This window comes from Lagenorhynchus albirostris, chromosome 6 (genome assembly GCF_949774975.1).
Source record: "Lagenorhynchus albirostris chromosome 6, mLagAlb1.1, whole genome shotgun sequence".
Classification (NCBI taxonomy): Eukaryota; Metazoa; Chordata; class Mammalia; order Artiodactyla; family Delphinidae; genus Lagenorhynchus; species Lagenorhynchus albirostris.
The window spans coordinates 9,248,863-9,273,392 of NC_083100.1; the positions used below are offsets into that span (position 1 = coordinate 9,248,863).

Here is a 24,530-nt window from a genome sequence, read left to right on the forward strand (position 1 = left end):
AGAAAGATGGAGATTTTTTTGTTTTGATGTTCAATGAAATTATTTGTCATATGTATTTCAGAACATCTTGGAAAATGTATACAAGTCATGAAGACATTGGGTATGATTTTGAAGATGACCCCAAGGATAAGAAGACACTTAAACCCCACCCAGACATTGATGGCGGATGGGCTTGGATGATGGTCCTTTCCTCTTTCTTTGTGCACATCCTCATCATGGGCTCCCAGATGGCCCTGGGAGTCCTCAATGTGGAGTGGCTTGAAGAATTCCATCAGAGCCGTGGCCTGACGGCGTGGGTCAGCTCCCTCAGCATGGGCGTCACCTTGATTGTGGGTATGTTCACATGTGGCCCGTTGTAAAACTGAATAATTATAAAAATGACAGTTGCTCACTGTAAGTAATGTTTTATATTGTTGAAACGTTAGCTATTACATTTTAGTAGATGTTGCTGTTGTTTTTATTGTGGTCAAATGTACATAACGTAAAGTTTACCATTTTAACCAGGTGTACAGTTCAATGCCATTGCGCACATTCATCACCACCATCCATCTCCAGAACTTTTCCCATCTTCCCAAAATAAAACTGCACACATTAAACAATGACTCCTCATTGCCACCTCTCCTCCCAGCCCCCTATCCCTGGCCACTACCATTCTATTCTCTGTCTCTATGAATTTGACTGTTCTAAATACCTCACATAAGGGGGATCACACAAGATTTGTCCTTTTGTGTGATATTCCTATTCGAGGATGGTAAACATTTGGAGTATTTTAAAAATTGAGCATTAGAATTTTTGCCCCTAACTCTGTTTTCTTAACTGTTATAATTCATTACCTATCATTACAAATCTGTTTAACACATGAATATTTTTAAAAGATAAAAATTTTAGAGAAAACACAGTAAAAGTAAATAATCTTATTTCAGAGCTCTAATGTTTTAAATTTGAAGTATTGATCCTATGTTATTGAAAAATCTATTAAACTGTTTTTAGAAAGGTTACTGATATAGCTAACAGGAGGGAATAATAACATATTCTTGTATTTTGTAGTTTAACCACCTAGCAATCTATGAAAGCAATTCTTATCTAGTTGGAGATACTAAACAAGGAAATTATTATAAATATGATACGTTGCTATGGCTAATGTGTTACAGTTTGAGAACTAAACAGCTTTTACTGCCAACTGCTATTTAATAAGCACCTATTATATACCAGGTGTTTTCCCTTACATCATCTCATTTAACTTTAATTCTCTCAACAGTCGTACGAGGTAATTACCACTATACCATAAAGCTGTTCAATTCCTTTACTTGAAAGTAAAAGCCATATTTTTACGTATAATTTTTTTTTTAATTTAAAGGGTTCATGATATATTTTATACTAGAAACATAATAGGCCTCAAATCTCTTCCTAGTATTGTGGGAGTATGCGGATGACAGGCAGATGTGTGTTTGACAAGAGTCTGTGCCTTGTCAGTGATTTCCACATTGGTAATTAATTGCTTGAATTCAATTCAGAGATTTGTTGATCTTGGCTGGTACTCAGCCAATGTTATTTTGGATAATACCAGCGACATTAATAACAGTGGTAGTGCTAATGATAGAAAACAAGGACAGATGTTATTTCTCAAGATGTGTACAGGGGGTATGTGTTTATCACAAGGAATTATTACTGACCTAGTTTTTAAATTAAATAAGGGCATCATTATATGTGTGAGAGAGAATTGTTGATACATCACTTTTGCCTATAACTGTAATGAACTGACTCCTCAACCCTGCCTTGGCCTTGTTCAAACCAGGACTGTTTATCATATGAGAAGTGCAGGTAGGTTAACCTCAGTGCAGGAAATTTGCTAGTTTTGTGTTGGATATAATTCTACCTTCTCAATAAGTCAGTAAAGGAAAACTGTGCTTCTAAAATATAGGTTGACCAAAAAGTTCGTTTGGGTTTGGCCGTAAAAACCCTAATGAACTTTTTGGCCAGCCCAAATACTAAAAATCCAGTTTTCTTACCTTTTTAAAAATAAATGTTTAGAGGGTAGAACAAGATACTCACAGATTCAATCTAGAAAGTGTGTGCATACAGCAAAAAAGAAGATTCAGCCAAAGACCAGGGTATTTGTCCCAATATTTTCCAAACCGTCTAAGAAGGTTGTCTTCGGTATTACTTTGTGTTTCACAAGTTCTACAGGAATAAGCAATGGAAATCAGTGCTGAAATAATTGGATGTGGTTCTGAGGATGATCCCCCAAATAAGAACACCTAACTCATAGTGGGGATGAAATGTGATTGTCATCTTTAATTAGGAGGTAACTGTGGGTTTTGAATTCTGTTTGAGAGTCCTTGATTTCCAGACAGTGGAACTTTAGATTGTAGACTAACCTTTCTTCAGGAAAGGTGTCTGCCAGATAGACATCTTTTGTCTTGCAGCTCAGAAATTATAGCACAGCAAGGCTCATAGTTATGTAAATGAAACGTCTTTTATTCTGTTTATCATGACCCTAAATTGCTATTCATTATCTAAGCTGCTGGTACAGGTGGTGGCAGATATGTTGTTTGGTTGCAAAAGCAAAAAGGAGCTCTCCTTTATTTAGCACTTACTACATGCCAAGTGCGTGCGATGTACATGATCTCATTTGATCCTACAGCAGCCCTGTAGGCCAGACCATCATCTTGATCTCACAGAGGAGAACATGCAACGCTCAGAATCATTAAGTAACTTACTGAAGTTAACTTGTAGCCAGTAAGTGTGGGACAGGCTTCAAACCTGGTCCACTGGACTCTGAAATGGTGTCCGCTATACCACACTGCCTGCCATGACGTTAAATGAGAACTGAAAATATGTTTGAAGTGAATAAATATAAATTGTTTTCATTTTCTAATCATTGTAAGGTCATTGAGTTACCTCTTTCAAATTTAAAAATTCCATGAATTATGTTACAGAGTTAAAAGCACTCTGTTGGGCAGTGACTTGCACATGGGGAATTCAATTCATTCTTGTTTCATTCTTTGCTAGCATGGATTTCGCCAGTTCCTGCAGAAGGTCCCAATTGTTAAAAAAATGTAATCACCTTGGCGGTATCTACAGCAGCCTTTGTGATAGCTCTTGGAGTAATTCTTGGTAGAAGCCATGTAGTTAGGGGTAGCTATAGGCTGCAAAAGGTCATTTACTTGCTAAGCAGATTTAGAGCAGTGGTTGTCTATCTTGGCTACACGTTAGATCCACCTGGGAGCTTTTAAAAACCATGCCTCTCGGGCTGCACCTGGAGCATTAAATCAGAATCTCTCGGGATGGGACCCTAGCATCAGGGCTTTTCTTTAATGGTTTTTTTAAAGCTCCTAAGTGACTCCAACAGTCAGCCAAGGCAGAGAGCCATTGATTCATTGCAGGGAAGGGTTACACCAAGAGACCATGTATCCAATGAACTAGCTACTTTCATCCGTGATTGTATGCCAAGGCTCACCTCAGATTGTTTCTCTCCTCACCTGAGCTTTTTTCCAACCTATGAGATGCTGGGATGGGCAAGAAGTCATGACTTCCTCAGCGTGTTCCTGCAGCAATGCGAGACTTTATTATGTGGGAAATGGGCCAAGATTCAGATTCCTTCTGAAGAGGAGAAAGTCTGACAAGGTGTATAATCTCATTCCAAAACAATGAATTCCTCTAAAAAAGTGGGAATCTTAGCCAAAGGACTGCATCTCAATCTTATTTTCCCCTCTCCTTAGACTGGGTGTGGAGTTCTTTTCATTTTGTTGAATGGCAATTCCATCATGGAGATGCCAACTGACCATCAGTAAACAATGCTTAGAAAATGAAACTAAGGATCCGAAACTTTGGGTCTGACTTCGTTTTTTTTTGATAAATCTATATTATGTAGCCATGGAGGACTCACAGCATTTCTGGGGCTGACTTTGCCCATCTGCACATCATAAGTGACTGTAGCTGCAGCACACAGGGTGCCAGAATCAATAAACCAAAAGCCAGACACCGTCATCATCTTAATGTTCTTTTCAGTAAAGCAAGCAGTACTTTCTTTTTGATATATAGAATTCCTCCAGATACGAATATCTGTACTTATTCGGAAATTTTCCCCCTTTGTTCCCCCAAATGCTTCTTAATGCAGTGTTTCATAATCATGCAGCATCACAGAAAAACTTGCTTCTGGGTCCTTTCTGTAATGTGGGAAATATTATTCCACTGAACTGTCATGCATTGACCCTTCATATCTTAAAAGACCTATTAACAGCAAACCAATGAATTATGCATTTTTCTCTTTTTTTAACCCACTCATCTGAGATTTGAAGTGGTGAAGTGACCGTGGGTTTAGGAAAATAAAAATATTTATAGAGAAATAAAAGACACTCTTCAACTTATGGTTTCTGAATTTCAGTTCCCCCCAGTAATTTCCTCAGATGTTTATATCCATGTGCTTAGCTTATATATTGTTTATATCATGTGCTTATTTTGTAATATACATAATACAGTATATTTGTATAAGATGTTTACTGTATTAAGTCTATTCTAAGAGGTTTATCTACTGAATTATTTTCTGTAATACAGCAGGGTTAATTAAATTAGTAAGTCTTTATCTTCTTAGTTTTCAGGATTGGATCCTCTCAAAATCACTAGACAAAAAAAAAAATTTATTAGCAGACTGTACCCAACTATGTACATGAATATTGTTAGAATTGTAAAGGACAGTTTTATTTCAGTTTGGACTACAAGAGGAAGCTCCTTAGACTTCAACAAGTTTTTAACCTGAAATAGTCCCACCTGAACATAGGGTTTGATAACTATATAAAGTAAAAATGATCAAAAAATAAGATGATGTTTAAAATGCAATGCTGAGTACAGCCTTGAACTGTATTACTAAAATACGGATTGCTATTTGGATAAGGAATCACTGACCCGAAGGCAAGCATTAAGCTTCAATGACATCAGAAGCTGCCACAAAATCAGGAAGGAAACAAAGAGGTTGACAAAAACTAGAGCGTCATATAAAGTAAGCAATGAGAAAGTATCATATACTGCATTGCTGTGAGTATTGGCAAATATTGTACAACCAGGGGTAGACCTGAATGTCCACACAGTGTCATAAATGCATAGCCTGATGGGTCCAGTCAGGGACTGAGAGTCAGCAGAGGCTGAAGTATGTATGAAGCAATGGAGTTCTTTCCAGCTTGGTTTGCATCTGGATATCCTCATGAAAACAGGCTATAGGTTCCTTTCTTGAAGCATGGAGGTCCTGAGAGCCCCCCTTTCTGTACTCCCTTTAGATCTACAGTAAAAAACTAAAATGTATACAGAGGCCAAACAAGTAACGTAAATGAGGGCAGGATGTCAAATACGAGGCTGCAGGGAAGGGTGGAGACTGCAGCAAACTAGAGAGGGCGTGCCACAGCAAAACAGGACCAGCTGCTGCACGGGTCCAGCTGCTCCAGACTGTGTGGGAAGGTATTCTGTGTGGCCACTGGATTTTTGTGAATAATCTTAATTTTTAAATGTTGGCAACTGATTCAAAACGTTTTTAAACTTTGTTCTGGATAAACAAAATGCACCTACAGGCTGGATGGAGCACCTAGACCACTAATTTAGGACCTCTGCTGTAGACAAGAGAATGAAATCAACTGGTCTGTTTATTTCAGGTCTGTCTTCCTTGAAAATCTAGAACCTTGTGCTCTCCAGTGAAGTTACTGAAACCTATCTTTGCACGCCAAAAGCTTTCTGCACATAAAGCAGGGGTGTGGTTTTGGTTTGTTTTACTTGAGAGCTCTAGTAATATTGTGTTCTTTGTCTTCATATGAGGACTCCCTAAGAAAGTAGGGAAATAAAATGCCATTAGTCATTTTAGTCATTCTTTTTTCAATGTTCTGTGACAGGACCTTTCATTGGCTTGTTCATTAACACCTGTGGGTGCCGCCAGACCGCCATCATCGGAGGGCTGCTGAACTCGCTGGGCTGGGTGTTGAGTGCCTACGCTGCAAACGTGCATTATCTCTTCATTACCTTCGGAGTGGCAGCCGGTAAGCGTAGTGATTTTCTTAAACTTGCCTTTAGTTATTTATATTTTTGGCCACACCACGCGGGATCTTAGTTCCCCGACCAAGGATCGAACCTATGCCCGCTGCAGCGGGAGCGTGGACCCCTAACCACTGGACCACCAGGGAATTCCCTTAAACTTGACTTTATATGTTTCTATTGGGCATTTTGGCAATGAATTTCACTGTAGAGAAAAGAGACCCATTAAATATTTTGTCCCTTTGTCTCCTCCACCCCAACCCAACCATATCCTATCCTCCAGGAAATACTTTTTAATATAAGATATTAAATATGCCTTAAAGGGACTTCCCTGGTGGCGCAGTGGTGGGAATCCGCCTGCCAATGCAGGGGACGCGGGTTCGTGCCCCGGTCCGGGAAGACCCCACATGCTGCAGAGCGGCTGGGCCCGTGAGCCATGGCCGCTGAGCCCGCGCGTCCGGAGCCTGTGCTCCGCAACGGCAGAGGCCACAACAGTGAAAGGCCCGCGTACCGCAAAAAAAAAAAAAAAAAAAAGAAAATATGCCTTAAGCGTGAGGAAACGGCCTAACAGCTGTACTTGGCCTTCCTAATAGATTTTAATTAAATTTTCTATACCTGGTTCTAAGTGCTAGTCCCTTCTCTTGTAACAAAACGGACATATTAATAACATTCTCTCATTTAATAACTGCAGAATCCAGCGTGAATCAGAGAAAAATCATTTTCTCCTTCACCCCTGTTCAAATTAATGGAATAGCAGCAAAACCCACATAGATGTAGAGACTCTAAGAATCAAATCCAGAGCAAAGTGTCAGTCCCCAGGAGATATATAAAAATTGGCTGCCAGGCAGCACAGTTTGTATATCTGTTCTGCAAAATGTATTCCCGGCCATAATTTCCTTTATCAACAGGTAGCAGAATGCACACAGGTAAGTAGTTTGTTACTCATACAATTGTATTTCAGTGAACCAGAGCCAGCCTGACTTTTCTGAGTACAGAGCTATAATCCTAATAAGTGGCACACTGATGGCAGTGTTTGCATGAGTTCAAAGTTAGAGTTTGGAATTCTTGCTCTTTTTCTTCCACTTGCTATCTGTGTGACTTTGGGAAAGTTACTTAACTTACTTATGCCTCAGTCTCCTTATCTGCAAAATGGGATGATTGAGTGCTTGGTTTACAGGGTTGTTGAAAGGATTACATGAGATCATCTGTATGAAGCACTTAGCACAATGCTTGGCACATAATAAAGTCTTGAGCAAACGTTGGCTAATATATAATTGTTATTGTATATAGCATGTTTATTATATTATAAGCTTCAGTATATGCTTTTATGGTAGCAGGAGACAGTGAACATAAAAACTCACTGTCCGTATAAGTTGACAAGTTGGTTCTCTGTAATGTACATCTATCCACATATACACCTAAAGCACTTCTGTATCCTGTGAAGCTGAGTTTGGAAACCATTGATCTGAAGGACTTGATAACAGCTCTTAAAGAACAACTCAAGATGTTTTCCCTGAGGCATTTTAGAAACTTTGCCCCATAACAGTCCAATGCATAGAGCTGGCACGGGGATTTTTATATTATAGGTGAGGAAATAAACTCCTTCCCCTGGGACTAAGGAGCCACACTGGGGTCTCTGGGCAGACATGTGGGAGCCCCTAGGAACTTGATCCGTGGTGTTTGGGTACATGGATTATGACTTGGTCCCCATAACTGGGACTTGAAATTTATTCCCATCATCTAGAGATGTCTATGGTTAGACTCTTTGTTTAAATGGAATTTTATTTCTTGCAGTTAGTTGCTTATTGGTTCTTAAATAATATGATCTCCATATTCATTCATTTGTTTATTCATTCACTTATTTAATCAACAAATATTTAGGGATACAAGGAATTCGGAAAAAAAATCAGGAGGCCAGTGAAAGGAAAGTGTTTCTTGAGACACTTTATTGCTCCCTCTTTTTAATACAGGAAACACCCAAAGAAAGTCTCTGAAAATAAGTGTATTCACCTCCTCCACAAATATATATATATAATTATGTTTAAGTGGAAAATCCAGCTAAATCAGTTAGCTTATATACCGTTGGGCTGTTGTTAGTGAGGCATGGTGAAGCTGATTGACCCCTATTTAGTATAAAAGAAAGAAAGTTAGAAGCAAAGATCTGCAAAAAGCAAGTGATTGAAACAACAACAAAAAAATTAAAGAGATTTTTAAATAAAAAACAAAAATTTTTAAAAAGCAACTGATTGATATATATATGTATATCACTGTACAATAATGTATGTGTGAAAGAGACTTTGTTGACATCTTTCTTCATTACAAAAAGCATTTGAGGCAGATTTGTTTGTATTTGTTTTTTACCATCTAGGCAATTAAAATTGCATGGATGTCCTCCTATTAAGCAGAAAACTAACATCTGTTTGAGCGATCTTACTTAGCCAGGAGATCTGGACAAATTTCTTCAGCTTTGCCATTTAAGAGATCCATTCTCTTAAACTTGGCTTCCGGAGACAGCTTTTCCCTGCTGTGCATGCTTTTTACTGAGAACCACAGGATCTTCTCTCTCCCTCTGGGCCGCCTTCTGCCTGGCTTATCTGGGTACAAGCCCGGCCTCTAAACCTGAGTGTGGTGAAGAATTGTCCCAGGACCCTGCTTGACCACTGGGCTTGAGCCTCAATATCCCCAAGGCCTGTTCTATATGCTCATAGAATAATTGTGCTGATTATGAATCACAAAGTCACATTAGGAAGGGGAGATGCTGTTAAGGACATGGAGAGGGTAGTAGATGCTTGTAGCATTAGGAACGGATTTTTTTTCTCACACATGGGAGTGTTTATTATTAAAACGAAGTTATAATTGGTCCTACTCTTATGCTTTGCCCCTCAATTCAGTTCCTATTAGTTATTTCATTCTGCTGCTGTTTAGAGATCCATTAAATTTAGGTTGCTGGTTATTGTCAGTGACAAATCAAATTTTAAAAAGTAAACTTTTGTACCATCAGCAAAATGCAGAATGGACAAATTTAACAGACAAATGATCCAGTTTCCTCAACAAGTAAATTGCGAGAGAAAAAAAAAAGAGAAATTAAGACTTAAAATATGTATCAACAAATAGCAATGTGTGGGCCTTACTTGGATCCTGATTTAAACAAACTTTTTAAAAATATGGTCATTTATGAGAGAATTGGAAATTTGGACACCTTTGGATATTTTATGATATCAAAGAATTATTCTTTTTTTTCAGATAAGATACTGATACGATTATGCAGTTTAAAGAATTCTTCTATTTAGAGATTTATACTAAAATATTTGCACATGAAATGATATATTTGGGATTTGTTTCAAAATAATATGGAGGAAGGAGTGTGTGTGTGTGTGTGTGTGTGTGTGTGTGTGTGTGTGTGTGTGTGTGTGTGTGTGTGTGTGTGTGTGTGTGTGTGTTGGGGTAGAGGCGGGATTGAGGCAAGAATTGCCAGGAGTTGATAACAGTTGAAGCTGGGTGATGGGTATGTGGGAGTTCGTTAAACCACCTGGTTTTTAAAAGCTTACTCTGAATCTGATTCAAACTGTTTCATTAACCAATAGCCCGTTATAAGTGGTAAGAGGGTAACATTAATTGACAGTGTGCTATCACATAGGTGTATTGCACTTACGTATACATCAGGAACACAACACCAATGAGCTGCATGTTTAACTGACTTGGTCAAGGTCACATGGTTACTTATGGGGAGTGGAGCCAGGATTTAAACCCAAGGCCAGCTAGGTTCTTTCTACTACACATCTCCCCAGTACAATCATAAGGACAATAATACTGTGCCACAATAGTTAATAGCAAAGAATTTCTTGGTTCTTTAACAAATAATTATTTTTTCAAAATAACCACTGATACACCAATTTTTCAGCTGAGTATTTTGTACCTTAACCGTGGAAGTATCAATTTAACCGGTATGAAAAAGGTGGCTATTATTTCAAAATATGATCACTTTACTTTCCCAGAGAACTTTCTTTTATTCATTCCATTCCTTTGTTATGTGCCAGGCACAGTCCTAGGTGCTTGGAAGAGATGTATCGGAAAACACAACAGAAGAAGATCCCTGCCCTCATGGAGCTTATAGTGGTAGTTGTAGGGGAGAAGGGGTCAGATCATAAACAACACACACAATACAAAGTAAGTTATACTGTCAAGTACTTACTATAGGAAAAAAGAAAAGTAGGGTAAGGGAGATTGGGAATGGAAGTGGGGGGCAAGAGAGGCTTGCATTTTAAAGTAGGATGGTCATGGGCTTCCCTGGTGGCGCAGTGGTTGAGAGTCCGCCTGCCGATGCAGGGGACACGGGTTCGTGCCCCGGTCCGGGAAGATCCCACATGCCGCGGAGCGGCTGGGCCCGTGAGCCATGGCCGCTGAGCCTGCGCGTCTGGAGCCTGTGCTCCGCAACGGGAGAGGCCACAACAGTGAGAGGCCCGCGTACCACAAAAAAAAAAAAAAAAAGAAGAAGCCATTGGGCTTCATTTCTAAATATTAGGAAATTAGAGATTTCTGCCTTTTGCGGACTTCAAACTCATAGAAGTTAATTCAGAGTTTGGTTCAAAATTAAGGGTAGCCGTTTTCTTCATCCTCCTCTACCCCGTCACGCAAATGATTGCTATGTTGCTGCCCTCGCTGAGGCTTGGCAGTTGGCTTGGGGACCTGCCCCTGCTTTCGCTGGGAATTACTTAGAAGCTGGCTTAATTGTTCTTAAAACAAGGGTGTCCATCCGAGGAGCAGTTGGTTGAGGATCACTGGCCCCTGACAGTTGCTGTAGATTATCATTGCTCTAAGGTAAATAAAGGAGGCAGGTTGCTTCTTGGAGCTTATTTTAGAAACTGAAGCAAAATCCTTCTGCAGCAATGTGCTGGCAGCCGGGCAGATGAGCAGTTTAGGATGAGAGGCTGTGCAGGCAGTGGAAAGGGACCAGACTTCTGCAGTTGGGTCTGAATTCCAACCCGGATTCTCTGGTTACCTGCTGCAGGGTCTGGTGAAAATGTCTGAATCTCCGTGAGGTTCAATGCCCCCTTTTATAACCTGGGTCTAACCGCAGGTAGCGTTTGGATTATTGTGAAAAGTAAATCAGATAAAGCCTGAACAGCAGTTGGCACATCCTCACCGCCCAGTTAGTGGCAATTGTCATTATGTTTGCATGTATGGCCGCTCTGCTCTCCTTCCAGATTCAGGTAATTCTGAAACTATTAAATGATGCGAAACTAGGGAAGCTTCTCGGCTTTGGGGAGTGCTGTTGGTCCAAGTCTCTTTTCTCCTATCAAGCTGCTATCCTAATGTCAGGAGGTTGTGAGCATTAGAACCGTGTGTGGCCCCATGACCACCTGAAGCGGGGCTTACGGTTTCCCTCTGTGTGTACCTAGAAGTTAAGAACACAACCCTCAACCTCTTGGCTAGCATTTTATTTTATTTCGTATTTATTTTATTTTTAAATTTAAATAGGCTTCATTTATAGAGCAGTTTTAGGTTCAGCAAAATTGGGCAGAAAGCACAAAGCCCTCCCAGTACACCCTGCCCCCAATAGACACAATCTTCCCCACCAGCATTTTAATTTTGTGCCCGTAAATCACAAACCGTTCCTATTTTCTAAGAAAGATACAATTAAAAACCAGAGATGCAAATACGTATTAGGTGATTTTGACATCTAGTAGCTACGTATCCTTATAGGTACATTTTAATTCCTTTTATTCTTCTAATTCATTTGGGAACACATTGGCCCATTCCTGAGGCTTCTGTAAATTGCCTGAAGTCACTCTTCATCCCCTTGTACATGAGTACTTTCCTGTGTATTAAGTGCAATTAGCAGCAGAGCCCTCAGAATCCATTCATGCTTTCAACAAATCACTAAGCACACACTGCACGTTCTGAGCAGTGCCCGGCATACCAGGGGCGGTAATACAGACACAGTCCTGCCTGATGGAGCTTATATTCTGATGTGAGAATGCAGACTTATTTTATTTATTTAATTCTTTTATATATATTTGTTATTTATTTATTTAATATAATAGTTTATTATTATTATTATTATTATTATTGGAGTGACCTATGCTGAAAAGCCTGTTGGGGGAAATGATGGACTAGAAGTGGGCTTCTTTGGGTGAATATTGGTACTTACCCCTCGAACTCCTTTTTTACAATCATGATTATTTCTTTGTTTGAAAGAAAAGTTATAGAAACTAACATAATGAAATGCAGATGCTCTTTAAAGGCTGCAGATTCGGGCTATGGCCATTTACGCTGTGCCGTGTGCCTTTTCTTCCCTCTCGGGTGCGCAGGCTTTGGCAGCGGGATGGCCTACTTGCCGGCCGTGGTCATGGTGGGCAGGTACTTCCAGAAGAGGCGCGCGCTCGCCCAGGGCCTCAGCACCACCGGGACCGGGTTTGGCACATTCCTCATGACGGTTTTGCTCAAGTACCTGTGCGCAGAGTACGGATGGCGGAATGCCATGTTCATCCAAGGCGCGGTGTCCCTGAACCTGTGTGTTTGCGGGGCGCTCATGAGGCCCCTCTCTCCTGGGACGGATGGAGACGACCCAGAAGGGAAAGAGCCACACGTCCTCCCGGCTCACTCCACCGAATCTGTTCGGTCCAGTGGACAGCTGGGCGGAGCGGAAGAGAAGGGGGGCGGCCCCGGCACCGAGGACTCCCTCGGGGACATGCCAGCCCAGGCGTGCCACGAGAAGGCTGCACACAGAAAGGACATGTGCGCCTTTCGGGTTCTGAAGACCGTGAGCCGGCTGACCATGAGGGTCAGGAAGGGCTTCCGGGATTGGTACTTGGGCTATTTTGGGACAGCCTCGCTCTTTACTAATCGGATGTTTGTTGCCTTTATTTTCTGGGCTCTGTTTGCATACAGCAGCTTTGTCATCCCTTTCATTCACCTCCCAGAAATAGTCAATTTGTATAATTTATCAGAGCAAAACGATGTTTTCCCTCTGACTTCGATCATAGCAATAGTTCATATCTTCGGAAAAGTGATCCTCGGCGTTGTGGCCGACTTGCCTTGCATCAGCGTTTGGAATGTCTTCCTGATGACCAACTTCACCCTAGTCCTCAGCATTTTTATTCTGCCCTTGATGCACACGTACGCTGGCCTGGCAGTCATCTGTGCACTGATAGGGTTTTCCAGCGGTTATTTCTCCCTGATGCCGGTGGTGACTGAAGACTTGGTGGGGATTGAGCACTTAGCCAACGCGTACGGCATCATCATCTGTGCTAACGGCATCTCTGCGTTGCTGGGACCACCTTTTGCAGGTAAACCATTCAAGGCTTTAAGAGCTTAGAGTGCATGTAGAAAGTCGTGTTCTCATTTGTGTTAAAAGTCCAGGATGAATAAGAAGGAAGTTTCCATTTGTGTACATGGTCCTTTTTTTTTTTCCCATTCCTGCCCCCAATTTCTGTTATAAATTTTAGAAAGTTAAAGGTCATTCTTTCATATAGAATGTAGATGAACTTTTGATCCCTAACCTGTGAGATCAACGGCTAGGCTGGTAAAGCGCACGGTGGAATAGTGCAGAGCCCCTGCCCCGTCCGAAAGAGACAGCCTCCACCCTGCTCCAGCTGATTTCCATCACCAAGAAATACAGAAAATCATTACTAGCTCTTCTATGGTTAGCCCCTCCTCCCACTGTCCAAGAGAAGCTAGGACTCTGCACTCTTAGGTAACGTCTCCAAATGTTCAAAACACCGTGTGTAGGTCCAGCAGAGCACTTCCGTGGATGTAGCCCTGTAGTCGTTTCTACTGGTGCTGTAATAAATTGCTACAAACCTAGTAGCCTAAAACAATACAGATGTATTATTTTACACTTCTAGAGGTCAGAAGGCTTAAATGGGTCACAATGGGCCACAATCAAGGTGTTGGTGGGACTGCATTCCTTCTGGAGGCTCTCAGGGCGAATCCATTTCCTCGTCTTGTGCAGTTTCTGGAGGCTTCCTGCTTTTGGGCTCCCAGCCCCTTCCTGCATCCTCTAAGCCAATATCATAGCATCTTCTCATCTCTCTAATTCTGACTCTCCTGCCTTCTCCTTTCACTTTTAAGGTGCTGGTGACATTGGGTCCACCGGATAATCCAGGATAACCCCCATCTCAAGGTCCTTAACTTAATCACATCTGCAAAGTCCCTTTTGCCACATAAGGGAGCATTTACAGTTCCCAGGGATTAGGAAGTGGGCATCTGGGGAGAGTTGGGACATTCTGCCTACCTCTGGCCCAGAGGCCACCAGTTGGCCACGTCTAGGGTGAGATCTCTCACCTGTATTCACCTCAGTTCAGTGGAGATTTTGCTTCTTGCATCGGGCATACCAGAAGCCGTAGGCACCACCAAGGAGTCCTGTGTCTGGGCCAGGTGCCTCTCTGAGCCTGTCATTCGGGACAGGTTTTAAGCTTTGTGGTAGGTAGACCCAGTCCCCAAGAGGCCAGGTACTGGGCAAAGGTGACAAAGTCTACCCACTGTCCAGGGATTGGAGGCAGGAGCCCACAAAGTATGGCAGGGGCTGGGGCCAAATGTCAAAACAAAAGTGCTCTGTGGAGGTGGCTCTTAGGGCAGCCAGGCCAGGCAGGACTGGTGACAGTTGTCAGAGCTGCCAGAAGTTCTGTGCAGGGTTTTAAGCTAACCTGGTAGAATCTCACCTATTCAGGTGCCCCATCCTCTGCCTATCTGGCTGCTCCAGGCCCTTTATCCTCATATCCTCTGCAGAAATACTTCTTCCCAGTGGATGGGGGAACCGCATGGGTGCAGGACAAAGCCCTCCCCACCCCTTGCTTCCCAGTCTGTCTACAGAGCCTACAGTCACCTGTCCTAGAACTACACTGGCAGAGGGCTTATGCCAACACAACCATTTTTAAGTCCCCCTCAGGACTGAAGCTCAAGAAATCATAGATTTTTACCTATTCAGCTGACAACACTGGCAGCTGGCTGGCAAAAGGTTTAAGGCCCAAGGATTGCTTTAGGAACCCAGAGGGTACATATGGGGCCCCTCCTGGATCAAGCTGCTCCTATACAGAGATGCAGGCCAGCATTTCTAGGTGCCAGTGAATATCTACAGCAGTGCAGCAGACTATTATATTGGCAGTGGAAGAGTCAGTACTGCTCAGTGATCTCATAGTATAGAATTCTCTATCAGTTAGGGATGCATTTGGTTATAAGAGAACACCCTGACAATGGTAGCTTAAACAGAGATTTGTGTCACATAACCAGAAATCTAGAATTCAGAGACTAGATGATATTGGGGCAGTGTCTCAAGATCCTCTTGGCCTTTTCCTCATGCTAGTGTCCTCATGGTCACACAATGCCTGCAGTAGCTCCAGCCACTACATCCTCATTTATAACAAGAAAGAGGAAGGAACAAAAGACTCAGTCCCAGAAGACTTCCACTTATATCTGATTGGCCAGAACTGTGTCACGCAGCTAGTCCAAACTTCAAGGGGAACTGAGAATTGGAGAATTTTACTTTCCAGCCTCTGTACTAGAGGAAGGAAAGGAGAAAAGAACTGGGATTGGGGGCTTGGATCAGTCAACCAATGGTAACTTCCAAAGGAGTTTAATATCCATTAAGGGGATGGGGACATTATCAGTGGCTCATCCACCCTCTTGTTGGAAGTCCTTCAGATATATTGTATGTGGAAATAGAATCTGCCGTTGATGTTTCTTTGCAGGATCCAAGGGGTACTTTCTGCTTCTAATGGTCAGTCTGCGATTATTTTATACTGATCCATCAGATTGCAATAGCAGTATCACAACACAGCCGTGAGGTGCAGCCGAAGTAATTCATGATCAATGTTAATTAAAGCACCAAGGTTTGCCAGCATGGTTTCCTTATCCCATCCCTATGGTCATTTCCTTTTCACACACTTGGATTCTAGTGCACTTTCTTGAGCAGAAGAGAAAGGAATTATAACTAGAAGACATGGAGTTATACCCAACCCTCAGTCACCAGGTCTGATCTCTGCTTGCTTCAACGTTCCTCCCTAGAAGTGGAGTCTGTAGCTGAATTTGATACACCATAGATGGTAGAAACCATTGTATTACAAACCTGACATGAATATGTGTCAAATGCTGCCATGGGGACTCTAAAATCAATGTTCTGATGTACATCTCCAGGCCAGCAACCTAAAGGGACCTCTCCTTCTTTTTGTTTGTTTCTTCTTCTTCCACTGAATTCATGCACTGAGGAGTGCTGAACAACATGATTAGCTAACTGTATTGTGTTTAATTCATTGACTTTCCAGGCCAAGGAGCCAATATTGCAGGAGATGCAAGGCCAGCCTTTATGCGTGATAGTGCCGAAGTGCCTGGCAATATGAGTGACTAAATAACCACATTAAATTCTTGCTAGAAATTCCAGGTTGACTAGAAATTATTACTTACCTTGATGTGCTAGAAGGAAAATTACTGTTCACATTAGCTTTTTCATTTTTAATGAGTTTAGAAATGAATGTGTTTTCCATTTTTCAAAGCAGTTCCTACTGGCACTAAAAAGTCTGGTACAATTTAGTAGCGTGTTAGACAATCACACATTTCCATTTAGGAGAAGAACGTGCAATCAAAGGTATTGAACAGACATTTCAACCATGTCACTCAGCAACCTGAACTTCATGATGTAATTCATTTATAATGTTACTGGGCATTCAGTTCATCACTTTTAAAGATATAATAATAGTACTTTTCTAGATGTTTCCAGGGTAAAGTATAGCAAAACTCAGCCACCAGATTTGACTGACCAAGAACCTACACGTATCTCCAATATTTGCATAAAGTATAACACCCTAACAATAATTTGTAATGTTTTTTCATCAAGAGCTGGGAACACTTATTTAATAAGTAAGAAAAATAGCTGTCACTCCTCATTTGACAGACTCAAATGAAAAGGAAATGCAGTTTAATAGGGAACCAGATTTTACTTTGAAGCTGTTGATTTCAGTGGATGGTTGGATCAGGACTGCCAAGGATCCAAGCTCCAAACCAAGGGACTGATGAGTTCACACCTACAGGGAGAGACGGTGAAGGATGAAGGAGGCGGGCATCTTGTCTGAAACATCTTGTTTCTAAAGAGTTATCGTCCCCATGTGTTGGGCCAAAGCACATGGTAAAGTACTGTCTCCTGACCTGCTTTGCATCTGACTTGGGACTGGGTTGAGTTCAGACTAGTGGAGATGGCAGGATCTGGAATCGTTTCAGATAAAGGTAGATTGGAAAAACCTATGGGATTAATGTAACATAAAATTTAGGACTACTCCAATTTGTACCAAACTTGTTTGGTAAAGTTGAGTGCACTTTTTGAGAAATTGACTTGTGAGTTACTTTAAAAGAATGGGGTGTGTGAACATGCTTTTACAAAAGTTTATACTTTTAGGGGAAAGATGCAAGATCTTAAAATATAATTAATTCAACATAAGGCTGTATCAATGTGTAACACACTTAGCACACATTTTCTGTAGTTTGCGGATACAAGAGGGAGGATGGAGCGGTGGGAAGGCGATGGTAGGGTGTTCTAAGGGTGATGGGTTTATTACTGTCCCCCCAGAAGGGGGAATAGTACCTGTACAGACAAGGTGTCAAGACAAATATGTTTGAAACTCCAGAATATTCAGAATGGCTTGTGCTTCTGGTTAAGCTCTGGGCAGCGAGAGAGGCGGACAGGGGCCATATCACAGAGCCCTGGAGCTTGTACTCAAACACTTGTAACCAAAAAGTACATAAATAGTCTGAACTAAGTACAAATTAATTCTCCAATGCGGATTTTGTCCTGTCTCTGAGTCCGTGTTAGGCAGTGATGCGAAATCAACTTGTTTCAGCTGTTGGTTATTTAGAGACATCATTTCCTACTCTCAATCACTTGATCATATGAAAAGGGAGGATTTAACTGTTAAACTGACAAGATCAGCTTTCATATGGGATGAGTGGGGTATGAGAACCTCATTTATATGTATTGATTTTTTAGAAATTGTAGCTGAAGATAGTGCTGTCATGTACTCTGCTTATAGAGACACACCACTCAGCGTTATCTGCAAGTGAATTATTCACTTCATCATAATTAACAGTGGTCCACAGCTGACAAATGGTGGCACCGAGCAGAAGTTGGGTGTGTTTTTGTTCATATGTCACTGTGTCTTTCTGATTCAATGCTGAAGCTGAATCACTGTTTCTGGATTATATGTTTAATCTTATCTGTCCTTCTAGTCTCAAACTGGAAATTAAGAAAAGATGATAGAACATTTACTAAGCCATATCTAAGGACTCTGGTATTCTCTTCTTTTATATATCAAATAACAAACTCAAAAACTTGGTTTACTTTTAAAGTATATCCAGGTTCATAGCTCTTGAGGGGGTTTTTAAAAGTATACATTTTCAATGCTGTTGTTTGTTTTTCTTTATGACAGCCTTGACTCATCCAGGTGCGTTAAGCACTAGATACAATAAACAAGAGATACAGATAAGCCTCAGGAAGTCAGAGATAGTAGTTTACACATTTAGCAGTTGCTTTTGTGTAGCTGTTTGTTGGTCGAGAAGCTTCTAAGTTGTATGTATGCGTTCATTTGCCAATTAGATACTTTTTAAAAGATCATTTTCTTAAAGTGACCATGGAATGCTGTGTTTGATCATGAAATCATTTATATTTTTCTTATGCCTTTGCTAATTAATGCACTTGTTGACATGGAAAAAGTGAATGCTTATATTTACATTTTTACCGTAAATAAAATTCTGCATATAGCTTAATCCTCTCAGTTTGCATAGCTGGCTATTGGGGACCATGACATGTGACTGATCCTTAGGATTAATAACTGAAGTGAATGAAACATCACGCTTCATAGGTTCTGAGACTCTTTTGTCACATGTTAACATCTCTGAAATCAGAATACCTTGTACAAAGTTCTAAGAAAATATCAAGTCATATTTTAATTGATGATCTATTTCTTTTTTATCGATACGTAAGATAATGATGCCTCATGTAATTCACGGTGCCTTAGAGTCCATGAAATACGGTAGTATCTCACAGGCCCTGGTAAGATCATTATATGAAAGTATTAGACTATAATAGTAAAGTATTTTTTTTTAAAGAACTGATAATTTAGTTAGCATTTAAAGCTATGTCTTTGGCAATTTAAACTTTCACAAATTTAAATATATATATTAAAGGTTTATAGCTGTAAATGTGAATTTTATAAAACCTGGAAATCTTGATTCTTTCTAGAACAGATATTTACCCTTCTACTTCAGAATGAATGAAAGTTCAAATGTCTTCTGCCCAGCCTCTTTGTATATACACGAGAATCTTCTTCAGAAGAGTTTTGAGGTTTTAGAAAAGATTTGTGTTTATATTTGTGTAAAAAGAAAATCATTAGATTCACTTTTTGCTGCTGGCTTTGTGCCGGCCTGAGAGTTACCCCAAGGGCTGTGGGCCAGAAGATTCTCCCTATAGGTCGGCCAGCTACTGTTTCAGTGCCTTTAAAAGTACCCCAGTGACTTCAAAGATAAATGCAGCTGTCCCCACGCACCAAGAACTCTGGTTCCAACAGCCCAGACTCAAAAATGGCTAAATGAATGGTTGGGGCATTAAATGACATATAATAAATCCTTAGAGAATTATTTATAGTAGCAATAAGTGCTTGCTTTGAGTTCTTGACTTTATTTTCTCAACTTCCTTACACTGAATATATTCTCTTTTGTTTTGTAGGGTGGATCTACGACATCACACAAAAATATGATTTTTCCTTTTATATATGTGGTTTACTCTACATGGTAGGAATACTCTTTTTACTCATTCAACCGTGTATTCAAATTATAGGACAGTCCAGAAAAAAATACATAGATGGTGCAAATGTGTAGTGTCCTGTTACGTCCCATGTAAGATTTCTTTGCCATACTCATGCCTACCTCACATGGTTGCTGTGAGGAGCCTGTGACATATCATGGGAAAGTACGTTGTCCCATAACTGGCACAGTCGTTTGTAAATGCCATTGTCATGGCTTCGTTTGAAAGCAGCACTGCCTTCCTGTGCAGGGAGAGGCATTAAGGACTACATGCATCTTAGAGATGACCGTGTCCTGCAAAGACAGCCTATTAAATCATTGGTAGAAACGCCCTCCTAAAAAGTATCTCATCATCCACTAAGACTAGGGTTTTAGAAACAGTTTTTAAAACAAAGAATTAAAGCTTTTCAACCCAACTACTTCTTTTTAAGATGAAAATAAGGTATCTAAGTGCTTCTGGAAATCTTACAGATACAGGTCTCCCCCGCTTTTTGAAAGCGCTTTCCACTGCTTTGCTTTTATGAAAGACCTACGTTAGTACCTGTTTTCACTCACCAGAAGAAACCCAAGGAGGATTTTCGCTTTTACAAAAAGAAAAGGGGAACCACGTTCAGCGTTTGTTTTGCTGTGAACCTTTATAGAGGCAGCTCGGCCGGAGCAGCAAGAGTGGCGCCGTCAGGCTCCTTCCGGGGAACCACATTCTGCAATTCAGCCTCAAGTCGCCATAGCTTTGAACTGTGTCTGTGAGCATCTGTACTTGATCTCGATTTTGTGCATCCATGAGCAAGATGTGACCTAAGGTCATGGCTTCTTTGCTTTATGCCATTTCAGTTAAGGTTTCACAGAACACTCTGCTTTCAGATAGTGGGGAAAACCTGTAAATGGGTTTTAAGCAGAAGACTATGCTGGATTTCAGAAATTGTTACAGGGAGCTGTTGATCTACCAGTGTAAAACAAAAGCAGGCTCTAACTTCAAAGGTAATATATTTGGTACAATTAAAGAAACACAGCTTATATTTTTATTAAAGAATTCTGCAGCTAGGGCATACAATTTCTAAATCTTTCTCTAAGAAAAGCATTTGCCGTTACTCCTAATTCAATATTATCCAGTTATAAACTGAACCTTGAGACAAAACCTTAACAAATAAATATTAATAATCTCCTTAGTGAAAGTCATATTCATGCATACAACCACTGAATCAAGGGCTACGATTCAAGCACTTTTATTCATTTCATTGGCCTCTTAGTTTATGAGCACGATCTGAGGCCTATAGAAAAAATTTTTTCTGAGTTTCTCCTGCCCAGTAAATAAAATAGAAAACTAATTGCTGGTTAACATGTAAAGTTGGTGGTTAAATCGTCTGTCAAGCATGTTACTAATCCCAAATATGAGACTATCAGGTTGTGAGGATAATAAAATGCCCTTGGTCCAAATGTCTGTGCACTTGACATTGCAGTAGTGGTAACAAATAGCCCTTCTCCAGTGTCTTGCTGTTCTATGGACAGTTCATCTGCCTGAGCTCAGCACAGTTTTTAAAATAGTTCTCTTGATTGATTTCAAACAGAAGATAACTGTGATCCGTGATATCACGTAATGCTCTTCCTTTATCGGAGATCTCTATTTTTCTAAGCCAAACATGTTTCACACTGCAGAATGTTCTTCCCAGAATCATTCTGAAATTTCTGGCTGCCTTACTTGTTTACACATATTTTAGAACTATTTAAATTTCCACTTACAATTTGCTCATCACACACACACAAAAATGCTTTAATATCATGGCCAGTGTCCTGGGTCAAATTTATCTAAAGTGAGTACAGACCATTCTCAGTTATCCTTGGTAATTAGAGGCAGGAATGGTACTAGTAATTGGAGTCACAGAATGTTACCCCAGCCTAATTTTAGCCATCCATTTCAGTCTTTTACTCCACCAAACCCTTTAGAGCTGTTAACAAGTGATTACATGGACACGATTCCTTTTTGTTTCATCTCCACTATTTCCTGCTCTAATATCTAGTGGGAGGGGTTGGGTAATGAAAGGGACCACCAAAATAACAATAATCATAAAAGGCGGCTAATGGAAAGGAGAAACAAAAGCATGGCTAACATATGCAATATTACCTCCAATGATTCAAGAATTGCCTGTAAATTATTATAGATAATAAATTGCATGTCGTACTCCATTTGGTCCAACACAATGACCTGTTTGTTATCATGACATCTTTGGCTGCTGTGAAAGAACCCAGCTCTCTGTTTTTGATAAAGGTAATCTTAAATGCTGAGGCAACGTTTTTCTCTCTATATATTTACCATTAAACTAGGATGATAGATTGAAAAACATGTTGTGTGTTTTAAAACTGACTACATTACTCCCTTACTTTTATTTACTGACAATACCAAATTAACAAGAGGCGGTGTTAAATACTGGGAATGGTGCTATACAGCTGATGCATTTTGATGCTTGCACTACTAGTTGTGCATCACAAATACGAACTTTTTATCCAATGACCCAGCTTTAGTTAAATATCCAAGTGAGACCTGCTTATGTTCAGTCTGTCCAGTTGTTTGTTGATTTACCATATTTTTAGAAGTGGTGATCTCTACCAAATCAAGTCCCTGCTTTACAAAGACAAAAGTAAAACCTACTTGCAATATTCATGTTGCCAACAGAAAAAAAAGAGAATGCTTATAAAGAATTACAGCAAATACATTATTTCCTGTTTAAATGTATCCTGATGATATATAGGGTTGATTGTATATTTGTTATGTGCTTTATAGGTTTCCCCTCACATATCCAAATACTTTTTATTTACATAAAACTAAATAAATTTTGTCCTCTTTAAAGATGGTCAGTGAGTTTTTGTACAAAATCTTTATTTTCTTATCTTTAAGAGGAAAACTCCTAAAATATAAGTGATAATTATCTGTTTGGTTCTTTCCCCTGGAAGAGTTTTTCTCTAGGTATGGTTATAAAACCACCGAGAGAGAATCACTGAGCGTGATTGTTAGAAGGGCCAAGTTCAGCTACAAAATTTAAAATGCACACACCCTATAATCCAGCAACTGCATTTCTAAAATTTTTTCCTACATATGAACAAAGACAAATGAACAAGGATTTTTTGATTTATTGTTTGTTATATAAAAGACTGGAAATAATTTAAATGTCCATCAATGGGAACTGTTAGAGTATGGTATTTATGCAACTGTTAAAAAAAAAAAAAAGACCGATTCATATGTAAAATTAGACAACAGTATCCAAGATATATTGCTAAGAGAAAAAAAGCAAGACATGTTTAATGTACCCCCAATTACATTTTTGCTAACTACAAAAAAGGTTATTCATATGGCTTGTATATATATATATATATATATATATATATATATATATATATAGAACATTTCTGGAAGGAAACAGAAGGAAACATTAACAGTGTTCAGCTCTGGGGAGGGAAGTTTGGGCTCTGGGGTGGGCCTGACTTTTTCCCTTATGCACATGAGGATTTTTCAATTTAAAACTTGTATCCGAAATTGTTTTAAATACAGATTCCTGGGGCTATTTAAAACCTAATGAATTGGAATCTTGGAGGATGGGACCAAGATATCTGCCTTGTATTGGACTGGCCAAAAAGTTCGTTCGGGTTTTTCATAAGATGTCACAGAAACACCCAAAAGAACTTTTTGGCCAACCCAATAAATAAGCTTATCAGTTGACTTTTATGCTCACTAAAACTGGAGACCAGCTCTCAGCATATTTGAGTGTAAAACATTCCAATCAATTTCTTTCTTTTTTTTGAAAAAGCCAAAATGAGTTTATTAGCATTGTTTTTTTCTTTTGATAAATGACTACTAGTGTAACACCTTGATAAAGAGAAGCTTGAGAGCTCTGTTATATTTTAACAAATTAAAAATAATTTGTTTTCCTGTTACAAAAGTATTATGTTACATGTTTATTAATACACTGAATTTGGTAAGCAAATAAGTATATATTAGTATATTGAAGTGAGTGTAAAAATAAGAAGAAAAAATTTAAATGTACTTCCAGTACCCAGATATAATCATTGCAATACCTTTTATACCCTTTTACTGTTTGTGCATGTGTTTCTCAAAAACAATTTTATACTTTTAAAGTATAATTTATAATTAAATTTTATTATAAATTATAAAGCAAATTATAATTTGTTCTTTGCATGAACACTCTATCAAGGACATCTTTCCGTATCAGTAGATGTGCATCTTCAGTACAGTGGTCTCAACCATTTTTTTCACTCCAACACAACTGAGGCATTAAACACAGTTTTGATAATGTTATTCTGTCAACTCTTTTTTTAAGGGGTGAGGAGATGAGGCAGAGAGGAGGGAGGAAAAACGGTCAGTTTAAGTCAAAAAAACTCCAGATGGCAAATACCTATCTGCAACATCATTTTTAATGATTGTATAAACTATAATGTTTTAGAAACAAATTCCCAATTGTTAGCCATTTAGGTGCTTCTAATTTTTGCCCATAGTGTGTAATATTGTACCCTACCTCCAATCAATTTCAAATGCTTTTCCTGACTCCCTCACATTGATTATCTCCTTTTATGCATATGACATTCTGATTAATTACTATCCATGGAGCACTCCTAGTGTATAGTATTTTTATTCCACTGTCTGTCTCCCTAGTCTCTTTCCATTCAACAGATGTAAACTGGGCTCCTATTAGAACAAGGCAGGCTGATGCCAAGTGCCTGCC

General features: G+C 39.8%; 1 protein-coding gene across 8 annotated transcripts in view; it reads left to right on the forward strand.

Moving 5' to 3' along the window:
• SLC16A14 (solute carrier family 16 member 14) overlaps window positions 1-23,107 on the forward strand; it is a 35,679-nt gene extending 12,572 nt beyond the window's left edge. For 7 of the 8 annotated variants that reach the window (XM_060151919.1, XM_060151917.1, XM_060151916.1 and 4 more), the window contains 5 exons: window positions 62-333; window positions 5,877-6,020; window positions 12,327-13,304; window positions 19,724-19,788; window positions 20,359-23,107. In XM_060151919.1, the coding sequence (XP_060007902.1) occupies window positions 75-333; window positions 5,877-6,020; window positions 12,327-13,304; window positions 19,724-19,788; window positions 20,359-20,547 (1,635 nt within the window). In that variant the 5' untranslated portion in view covers window positions 62-74 and the 3' untranslated portion in view covers window positions 20,548-23,107. Of the gene's footprint in view, window positions 1-61; window positions 334-5,876; window positions 6,021-12,326; window positions 13,305-19,723 lie in introns of all 8 variants that reach the window. The other variant, XM_060151913.1, reaches the window with a different exon arrangement.
• Window positions 23,108-24,530: the final 1,423 nt, after the last annotated feature.